Consider the following 11,817-nt stretch of genomic DNA (forward strand, 5'->3'; position numbering starts at 1 on the left):
GCACCATTGGGGTGCGGATAAGGGTTTAAAAAAAACAAATGTCGTATGCAGATTCATTGAAAATTCACATTAAGTACAATTACTTAAGAATATTTTTACCTACAGAAATTCCACACTAGAGTTATTTAATAATTGTTAATAAAAAATATGTTCGAGAGGGTTAAAATATGTTTATATTATCCACTGACACTTCGTGATGGAATTGCATTTTTAATTTATTATTAGATTAAAACCAATATTTTTAGCTTTTCCACTTTTTTTATTTGACCAGCGACCGGGTTTCGTCGTTACCGACATCATCAGACTGGTGAGAGGATATACAAATTGTTATGTTATGTATAAACTCCTGCCTTCTTTTATATATAACATAACAATTTGTATAGCCTCTCACCAGTCTGATGATGTCGGTAACGACGAAACCCGGTCGCTGGTCAAATAAAAAAAGTGGAAAAGCTGAAAATATTGGTTTTAATATAATAATAAAAGGTTAAAATATGATTTAACAGAGAATCACGAGTAAAATATATCTTGTATAAACTTGGTTATAAAATGTTAATTTAAACTAGCTGTACCCAACCGCGCGTCGCTGTGACTCTGTCTCGTTTAATTGAAAATAAAGAAGATAGAAATCATACATTTTAATGCATATAATTTTTTTCCGCCTCCTTAGTGTAATGATCAGCACGCTCGGCTACCGTTCTGGTGATCCCGGGCCCAATTCCTGGGGGGGGGTCAAATAAATATAAGTGATTTTTTCACTGTAATATTTTACGTCTGCCTCCGTAGCGTAATGGTCAGCACGCTCAGCTACCGTACTGGAGGTCCCGGGTACGATTCTCAGGGGGGGTCAAATAAATAAAAGTGATTTTTTCACTCTTTTATTTATTCAATATTACCCTGGACTGGTACCGGAAGCGGAGGGTTGATCACCTTTCCTTCATGTGTTAACGATCGAGATAACACTGCTTTTATATGATGCAGTGCCCTATGCACCATTGGGGTGCGGATAAGGGTTTGAATGAATATTTATGGTATGTTATGGTATTTTCAAACGAATATAATATGATTTTTTCTCAGATGCAGCACCTTTTCTCTGAAATGATAAGTACCAAGAGAGAAAAGTGAGCCAGTGCTACAGGAGATGGCCAGCACTAGCAGCACTACACTACCGCCCATATTACTGGAACCAACGCAGGGACAGAACCTCAATCATGGAAAAGCAATACACAGCAATCATAACCGAAGACCAACCCTTATAGTATATCAAAAAAGTAAGCTTTTTTTTCTTTTTTAGGAGGATATTTGGCGTAAATATCAAGTATTTGTAGTTCCTAAGCAGAGCTTACTGCGCGAGAACTATATTTGTATGTTCTCAACAATATATGAAAATACTAATATATTTTTATTCAACTTATATTCCATCACATATCCCTTCAAAAGTAGCCCAATTTTCCTGACACAAATTTCACGCAATTCTGAAAAACAATCGAACACCAATCCTAACATAAAGAAAAACGATGTGCACATTAGTATAAAAATGTTTTCAAACTATGTACGCTCGTACAATAATCTTTTCAAACTGCGTGCACTCATGCAAAAACGTTTTTAAAGTATGTAAATTCGTATAAATATAATTTATATTTAAATCACTAATTTTGTGATTTTTCATTTTATAATTAAAATGTATTTTTTTTATATCACTATAAATGTTTACTGTGATTGAAATTACTGTAAACACTTAAAACACTTTGTTTTAAAATCACTATAAATGTTTACTATGTTTATAGTGATTTTAAAACAAAGTTGCATTTTAATCAAATCGTATAAAAGCGTTTTCAAACTGTGTACATTCGTATATTTAAACTGTACATACATCACTTTAAACATATTATGGTACACTCGTTAAAAAACGTTTTCAAACTGTGTGTACTCCAATAAAAACGTTTCATACTGTGTACGCTCACAAAAATGTTTTCAAACTGTGTACATTCGCATAAAAATAGGTTCAAACTGTTCACACTAGTACAAACATGTTTTCATACTGTGGACATTCGTATAAAAATTTGTTCAAACTGTTTACACTAATACAAAAATGTTTTCAAACTGTTTACACTAATACAAAAAATATTTTCAAACTGTGTACATTCGTATAAAAATAGGTTCAAACTGTTTACACTAGTACAAAAATGTTTTCATACTGTGGACATTCGTATAAAAATATGTTCAAACTGTTTTCACTACATAAAACAAAAATGTTTTCATTCTGTGTACACTCACAAAAATGTTTAACTGTTTACACTTATACAAAAATGTTTTCAAACTGTTTACAAAAAAATATTTTCAATCTGTGTACATTCGTATAAAAATAGGTTCAAACTTTTTACACTAGTACAAAAATGTTTTCCTACTGTGGACATTCGTATAAAAATTTGTTCAAACTGTTTTCACTACACAATACAAAAAAAAATAATTCTGTGTACACTCACAAAAATGTTTTCAAACTGTTTACACTAGTACAAAAATGTTTTCTTACTGTACACAGTCATAAAAATGTTTTCAAACTTATTGCATCCGTACAAAAATGTATTCACTCGGCGCTCAAGCACGTTTTCAAAATTATTTGAACTATCTCACTCCGAAATATAGGTCAAACAAATGTTATCTGAACCCTTTAGGGAGGAACGGGTGAAAATGCACATCCATCATCCATCACCCTCGTAATTAGTAAAGTTTAACGTATCCACTGGGGGTTGATTAAACTGATGAGTCGGTGGAAACGGTTAGTTACCCTGTATTCCTGAAACTATGCAAACAATACCCTAGGGGCTGGAATGATCACGAATTGATATCACGACATTTTCATTGATATCTCAGCATAGATGCAGATATCTATAGAGATTGAGGAATATGGACATATGGCCGTTTAAAGGGCTTACAACACTCTCCTTATCATTCATCGTTCACTTTGTGTAATACCACTTAAACCATACAAGGTTTATAGTTCAATAAGTGGATTGACTTTTTTTAAAGTTAATATCATGTTCTAACACTCTCCTTATCATTCATGGTTCACATTGTGTAATCCCACTTTAAAAAACACTACAATATTAAATTTTTGTATAATAATCGGACCGTAACAATTGACACATTTGACCTGATGACGGAATGATTATTCCAAAATCTGTAGTCATGAAGCAGTATTTTTGAAAGTGGTAGTACATAAAATGAACCATGAATGATAAGGGGAGTGTTATATTACCATACCACAAAGTTAACAATGCTTTAAATATACAAAATATAAAAGGCTTACGACTGATTCAAGTAATCAGTATAAACACAGTAACATTTACCTTTCTCTCCATCTTCTTCTTCTTCTAACCATGGTGCATAGGCACTGCATCGTATTGACTAGTCTGCTAGGGTATTATTATTTTTTTTTATTTGGGTTAACAACAGCAACATATCGCTCACTCCTTTCAAGAACGTCATAAATCAAAAAACTTTATTTTTCAGGAGAACGTTTTTAAAGTTTCAAAATATAATACAATGTATTAAAAATAAATATTAAGCCACTTATTGAACTTTTTACTATGCAACAGATCTTTTTAGGTAAAACCTAGGAAAAATATTTCGTATTTTATAAAAATTATTAAACAAAACCTTTTATTCGAAATGCAAAAACAACATTTTCTGCCCTGTAGCGGGTAAATATTAAGTTTAAAATATGCCTCTTTTGCTGGGATATAGTACATTTTTTGGGCATTCCGAAAACATGCACAGCTGAAAATTGATGATTTTTGATTTATGACGTTCTTGAAAGGAGTGAGCGATATGTAAAACAAAACAATTAAAAGATATACATCAAACAAGTCAATTATAGTTTACCACAGAAACATAAAGATCAGTACAAAATATTTAGTGTAGATCTAGCAAATTAATGAATGTGTGTGTGCGATGTTGATTCTAGTAGGGACATATATACAATGCAGAGAAGTATAGTTTTTAAAGATCCTAAGAGGACAATATGCTCACTATTCGACTTTTCAACACAGATTTTCCGCATACATTATATCATATACATTATATTGCACAATGGTACTTTTAATATAGTCGTATATATTGTAGTTTTTTATTAACATTTTTTTGTAATTATTTTTGCAGTATCCCCGGAGAGCGTTGTGGTGCCAATAGTATCCTCGATCATTGGATTCCCCATTTTGGCACTTTTGGTCATATGTTGCCTTAGAAAAAGAGCCAAGTTAGCGAGGTGAGTGTGACTTTTAATTGGTGAATTAAACGTGCCAACGGTTGAAGAGGGTTTCCAATTGGAAATCTGTAGATTCTTATCTAATATGTTATTTATATCATTACCTGTCTTTTCCTCACTCATTCGTTCCACATGTCCAAACGCCATTCCATTTTTTCATCATTCGAACAATGTATCAAACATCGTTTTGTCGCACATTATATACGAGTATATGTAAAAAAAAAAATAAGGAATAACCCGCAAAGCCTCTTTTTTCAGAAGCTTATCTGCAGGTAGGATAGTAAAGATAGGGAAGGTAAATATGAAAAATACATCACAAACACCCAGACCAACTGAAAATAAATCTTTCTTGAGTTTATTTTGCAATTGGCGGGATTCGAACCCGCGACGCCGGTTTTGTAGTCGAGCGTCTACCTAACTACGTCACGACACCTGTGTACATATATATAATTATATATATATATATATATATATATATATATATATATATATATATATATATATATATATATATATATATATATATATATATATATATATATATATATATATGTATATACAAATATAAATTATACGTACAAAAAGTGCCAAGCCAAGTAATTACCATGTCTGTTTAGAGCGCAATCTGTTACTCAAGGTTTTTACATCAGCTGTTTGTAATAGACGACCTCAAGTATACTCGGTGAATTCGAAAATGGATAAAAAAAATCAATAACGCGTTTGTTTAGAATTTTATGTCCGCCTCCGTAGTGTAATGGTCAGCACGCTCGCCTACCGTTCTGGAGGTCCCGGGTTCGATTCCCAAGGGGGGTAAAATAAATAAAAGTGATTTTTTCACTGCCATATTTATTCAATATTACCCTGGACTGGTACCTGAAGCGGAGAGCTGATCACCTTTCCTTCATGTGTAAACGATCAAGATAACACTGCGTTTATATGACGCAGTGCCCTATGCACCATTGGGGTGCGGATAAAGGTTTTATTATTTATTTTATTTATTAACGAAATTTCGTGTGCAGATTCATTGATAATTCACATTAAGTACAATTACGAAAGTATATTTTTACTTACATAAATTCCACACTAGAGTTTTTTTATACTTTTTATACTTATGAATAAAAATTTATTCGAAAGGGTTAAAATATGAATGATTTAACAGAGAACCACGAGTCAAACTTATCTTGTATAAACTTTAAATCTCTGGGAACGAGATAAATTATACTAGTTTGACTTGAATTTCTATAGCTAGATCGTTTTGAACTAAAAGTGATTGCGGTGCTAACTAAACATTTTGTTCTATTTTGCCAAAGTTTGAGGTTCAGAACATCAAAGTTTGTATGGTTTATGTTTACTATGGAAATTACGACATTTCTGACAGCTATTTTTAACTGTTCTGAGAACATTTTAATTGTTAGGTGTGTGTTATTTTAAAGAAATCATACACAAGGCTTTTTTTTTAACAAAAAAGTTCCCGAAACTCACCTTAAGTCAAGCTTATTACCAAAAATATAAATTCAAACATTTGAATATTCATATCAATGCCATATTTTATTATTTTGACGAATTGTGTAAATATATATATATATAGCAATTACGTAAGCACAAACGTTGTTTTGTCTAATTGGTTTTGAAAATACGTGAGAACGAAGATGTCGTAAGGTGGGGAAGGCAACAAAGGTATGGCCAACCCCATGGTAGACGACTCCCGGGCAAATCACCAAAGAGATGGATCGATAGCTAGGAATCGACATCACAGGAGGCTAATCCCTCTTAAAAACAGGCCACAAGGCCTACACAAAGAAGAAGAAGAAAAAGTATGTTTCTGCGAAAAAAGGTGCCGAAACGCCGTTACACCGCGTTACATGAAAAAAACCCTGGTCATACATATTACAAAAATGGTAGATTGGTGAATTAACCGTATTAAATTATAGCTTTTCAACGGTCTACCGGTAACGCATACGTTTTCCGGTAATTTTACATGCCCTAGTGGCAATAAGTTCGCTTCCGTAGTGTAATGGTCAACACGCTCGGATACCGTTCTGGAGGTCACGGGATCGATTCCCAGGGGGGTCAAATACATATAGGTGATTTTTCACTGTAATATTTTTTCAATACTACCTTGGGCTGGTAGCTGAAGCAGAGAGCTGATCACCTTTCCTTAATGTGTTAACAATCGAGATAATTCTGCGTTTATATGATGCAGTACCCTATGCGCCATTGGGTGCGGATAAGGGTAAGAAGAAGAAGAAGTTTGTCAATCACAGGTAGGATGATGAATATTGCACGTATATACAGTGATTACTTTTGATTAATTTTACACGCCTTCGTGGCCATAAGTCCTAAGGCTGGTTTGCCAGCCTATGACAGATTGTAAGCACTGTAAATGCCTAGTCTTTGTATTGATATATCAATATATCCTATTTCAAGTTTCGTCTATCTGTATACCTAAATATTTATATCGTAGTCGTACAGGAGAAAGTGACCAACTTCCAAAACGTAAAATGTTCAGGAGGGCCATTTAAGTCACTTTTGCTTGGTAACAAAATAAACATCAATGCAGTTAGTCATTTTCACCAAGTCAATATATTATGCTTACAATTTTAAAATCCTTTGGGATATTTTCAGGGCAAGCTAGTAAGATATCAAATAGTCGATGATCACGGTTTTGTAAAAAAATGCACTTGGTCACTTTCTCCTGTATGACTACGATATGTATAGTATGTTGTCTTTGTTCTTGTAAAACGATGCGTTGTACCTTTTTTATAATGTTTTTTGGTATCGTAGGGAGAGGGCGAGAAGAAGGAACTGTGGAGCTATTGGATTGTCTCTGGTCCAGCTAAGCGGTTCCCGTGGGAACAGATTCAGCGGGTCTCGACCAGGAAGAGAGAGGCCTTCGCTAGATCTGGATACCGTTTTGGAAGAAAGATCAGACGCCGAACAGACGCAGGTAAAATCTTTCATTCATTTTTATTCACACATACCATATACACATCCATATCCATCCCTACAAAGACAACAGCTGGAGGCGCGTTGCGGGAGCCTGGGTGAGGACCTATCCAACATCGGATCCGCGATAGTTCATAAGGAACTGTCACGAGAGGTGGTATCATACATGGTAAAAATAGTGAAGGACATTGGTAACATAAACCAAAGTAGGACACAAAATGCCGAACCCTCTTCTAGTGGAACGGAAGGTCTGCTGATGACAGTCAACAGTCCGGCTTATCCTGAGGAGTTTTACGTGGTTTTCTGGCAATGAGCAAATGCTGAGAAGTTCCTGGTTGGCCCACACTAGATTATCCTTCCTGATCCCAACACAGATTCAAATAAAAACATATTTAATTAGCTAGAAGGAACAAAAATCTACCTAATGATCCTGTACATAATAAGCAAGATAAATATAAATGCAATTCCCATATTTTAAAAAATCATCCCTACATCCTATATGGTCCACAAACAACCTGAACAACCTGAATGGTAAATGTTGCATGTGTGTAAAGTGATCATTTAACCAGCTAATGATAGATCATATGTCCTGTAAATACCCATCTTACCTGTAAATATTCATCTGCAAATATAAATAAGTATTTTGATTTATGACGTTCTTGAAAGGAGTGAGCGATATGTATAAATGTTTAGAAATTGTATTATGTTGTACTTAAAAATGTAACTATATCAAACAAATAAAAATTAAAAAATTAAAAAAATTCCCATCTAAAAAAAGTATGCAGGATTCATACGTTTTTCTTTTTAGACAGGTGGGAATCTCTTTACACTGTAGAATTTGTTTGTCACAGGTTTGTGATAGAGTGAGTACAATTAGATTTATATTATCCACTGACACTTCGTGATGGAATTGCATTTTGTTTATATATTATTAGATTAAAACCAATATTTTTAGCTTTTCCACTTTATTTTAATTTGACCAGCAACCGGGTTTCGTCGTTACCGACATCACCAGTCTGATGATGAGTACAATTGCTTGTAGCCTCGGCTCGTAACGCATGTCTGTATTGAAAACTATAGTGCATGTTGGTCTTCGGATCGACCAAAAATCGCATGTGTTAGACATTTTGTGTAGTTTTGAGTGTGTAAATGGTGCTATGGTGGTGAAGGATAGTATTTATGTATCAAATACAGATTTTTTGAGTCTACTAAGTTGTATTTTATTAACAAAAAGACATAAATACCTACATCCCCCATTAGCTACTATTGTCTCCCATAAATTATTGCTGCACGTATTAAAACTGTCACTTAGAATTGTATAGCTACATAAGGACCGTAGTCCATTTGATCTTCACATTCGTTTGATAATGCCCTAACAAGGCGAAACAATTGTCACAATATCTTTTTTGTGTTTTTGTTTGTAAAATACAACTTAGTAGACACAAAAAATATGTGCTTGATATAAAATTAATACATAAATTAAAATGGAGTTCTACAAATTAAACGCCAAATCAATAAATAAGGATAGTATTTACAACATTTACAACATGTGTGTGATTATAATCCAGGATTCGGATCTCACATACTAATATAAGAGTTTCTGCTTAGTAAAAAGCTTCTTTACATCTCACCAATAGATGTCTCTAGTGAAGTTTTAGTTATTCATGAACAAGGTTTCTAAATTGGTTCATATACATAGAACTTTCAAGAATTTGAGTAGTGTGGTTGTCAATAATGGGTAGAATTGGTGAATGTTACACGTGTGTAAAGTGATCACTTAAACCAGCCTATGACGGTCGTAAGCCCCGTAAATGCCCTGACTTCCATATTCTTCTTCATCTTTGATGAGATGTCAAAAAATAAGGATAGTATTGTTTGCATGCTGTGTTAGTGATTGTCCTGACGAAGAGATGGGTACGTCTCGAAACCGGTAGACATAAAAATCTTGGTGAGTGGTTATATACTAATATTATTAACATTTTTGTAAAAAAAAATTAGTAAAAATGACTAACCACAAAGTAAATGCTTTAAATATTAATAATATTGAGAATATTAAATACGATTCTTGAATTCCAGACGGAGCTGATGACCCCGGACCGAGACGATCGACTCCTCCCCATCGGCCGCCTCTTGAGCCAGCCGGCTCGCTATTTCCTGGAAGGCAGCAGATAGCATCAGCCAAGAGTGGTCCTTCTCCACGACAGGACCACGCCCTGGAAGCCCCTATCCGACGACCAGACCACGTCGCACCAGTTCATCATGCCAGGCGACAGCTAGTACGAGGATACCATAGAGCTAGACTAAATAGCCTAAGTGACAGGACTTAAAACTAGCGTGTAGTGCAGAGGTTGGCCAACTCATTAGACAAGGAGCCAATTTATTTGTAAAAATAATAAAAATCAATGATGAATATAATACATTGACAACATTTTGAGTATGTCCAAATACTTGTTCACGAAATCTGGATTATCTCCAATTACAGGAATTATTTTCAAATTATTTTTTGACATCTCATCAAAGATGAAGAGGAATATGGATGTCTGGGTATTTAGGGGGCTGACGACCGTCATAGGCTGGTTTAAGTTATCACTTTACACACGTGTAACATTCACCAATTCTACCTATTATTGACAATCACACTACTCAATTGCTTGGATGTTCTATATATATATGAACCAATTTAGAAACCTTGTTCTTGAATCACTAGAACTTCACTAAAGACATCTTTTGGATGTCAAGAAGCTTTTTTTTTTATATGTCAAAAAATAATATGAAAAATAACTCCCATAGTTAGAGATAATCAAGATTTGTGTTGTAAATAATACATTAAGTTTGAAGACTTGCACAGAGGAAATATTTGATAAATTACAACTTATGACGGTGAAACAACTGTATGCTAAAACTTCATACATATCCATTTAAGAATTACTCTCATATGACACAAGAAAAGACCTCCCAGCAAAACATAAATAAGCACCTGTTTTTATCTTAATTTTTCTTTATATTTTTTATTTCTTAAATATAAATTTACATATAATTTATCTGCATTTTGGCTCTTCAGGCATAGCCTGTGTTGAACCGAAATACATGGTGAAAAGTACTTACATGCTTAAGTACAACAAAAAGCTAAGTAAGGTTAACAATAGTATACATATATATATATATATATATATATATATATATATATATATATATATATATATATATATTTTTTTTTTTAATTACATAAATTGTATACATTTATTTAAGGAACAATTTAAAAAAAAAAAAAATTTAATTGCAGAGACCCACCAAGTCACTTTGTGTGTCTTGTCGGTGGAGTTCTTTTTACATACATTTTTTATTGTTTTTATCCATTTTAACATAATATATACACAAAAACAAGGGAAAAATTTAAGAATATAAACTATTTTACAATTTTCATAGAATTGACTCTTGATCATTTGCCCATTTCTTTATTTTACCTTTGTTACATGTTTTATTTTGACCCCTAAACTCCTATATATTCATAAATACCATGGAATGATGAGAAGTGAAATGTAATTAAGAAATAAATTAAAATTAAATGAATAAATAAATTATTTACGCAATGATGATAACTTTTCGGTAAAAAACAAATATTCATTGAATAATTTATCACACTCATATACCACAGACATAGTCAATAAGTGTAAAAAAAATAAGAATGACATCGCTATTTTTTTTAATTCATAATTGACCTACCTCCTTTGAAAATCAATTAATATTTAGTAGTGATAAACAAAATAAGGGCACATTTTCCTCATAATTAAATTTACTAATCTAGACCAATTTACACCATATATCGCCCACTCCTTTCAAGAACGTCATAAATCAAAATACTTGATTTTTCAGGAGAACGTTTTTAAAGTTTATAAATATAACACAATGTATTAAAAATAAATATCAAGCCACTTATTGAACCTTTTTCTGAGCAACAGATATTTTTAAGTAAAACCTGAAGGTTTTTTCTCCATTTGAAAAATATTTAATAACAACCTTTTCTTCAAAATGAAAAAATAACATTTTCTGCCCTGTAGCGGGTAAATATTAAGTTAAAAATATGCCTCTTTTTCTGGGGTATAGTACATTTTTTAGGCATTCTGAAAACATGCATAACTCAAAATTGTCGATTTTTGATTTATGACGTTCTTGAAAGGAGTGAGCGATATGTTTATGAAAGGAATTTATTTCTATAATTACTTCTTTTTTAGTTACTTCTTTGCAACAAACATAAGATGTATATATGTAGGTAATAATTCCAAAGGAAATAATTTTGAGTCATTATTTTGTAGCCAAGAAATGATGTAAAGCATAATAAATAATGAGAAAGTATTAACATCTATTTTTATTAAAATAATTTCATATCTTCTAAAATTATTGATAAACTTAGTTTGTATTTTCAACTCTTGATGAGAACAACTATAGTTCTCAAAACTAGTCGTGTTTTAATTGATGAACTCAAAAGTGGTCTTATACAAGTGTTTTGTTTTGTTTTATATTTAAATTAACCGACTTGCAGAAACATAACAAATCAAAATTTTAAAATGTCGAATCTTCAATTTATTCATAGAAACTATGAAACA

General features: G+C 32.6%; 1 protein-coding gene across 1 annotated transcript; it reads left to right on the plus strand.

The window, feature by feature from the left end:
• The first annotated feature begins 1,141 nt into the window (after positions 1 to 1,141).
• LOC148309131 (uncharacterized) lies at positions 1,142 to 9,385 on the plus strand. Its single transcript, XM_088260581.1, has 4 exons — positions 1,142 to 1,271; positions 4,162 to 4,267; positions 7,052 to 7,214; positions 9,290 to 9,385. The coding sequence occupies exons 1-4, from the start codon at positions 1,142 to 1,144 to the stop codon at positions 9,383 to 9,385; spliced, it is 495 nt and encodes a 164-aa protein (XP_088116707.1).
• The last annotated feature ends 2,432 nt before the right edge of the window (positions 9,386 to 11,817 follow it).

The sequence above is a fragment of the Brachycentrus maculatus genome, unplaced genomic scaffold, assembly GCF_059751285.1.
Source record: "Brachycentrus maculatus isolate JH-2025_06_01 unplaced genomic scaffold, ASM5975128v1 h1tg000139l, whole genome shotgun sequence".
NCBI lineage: Eukaryota > Metazoa > Arthropoda > Insecta > Trichoptera > Brachycentridae > Brachycentrus > Brachycentrus maculatus.

Bases quoted from the DNA above. Each gene is read 5' to 3' on its own strand.
- LOC148309131 (XM_088260581.1), top strand. From the start codon at position 1,142: ATGGCCAGCACTAGCAGCACTACACTACCGCCCATATTACTGGAACCA. The intron at 1,272-4,161 runs GTAAGCTTTTTT...TTATTTTTGCAG, and splicing joins CCTTATAGTATATCAAAAAA to TATCCCCGGAGAGCGTTGTG. The intron at 4,268-7,051 runs GTGAGTGTGACT...TTGGTATCGTAG, and splicing joins AAAAGAGCCAAGTTAGCGAG to GGAGAGGGCGAGAAGAAGGA.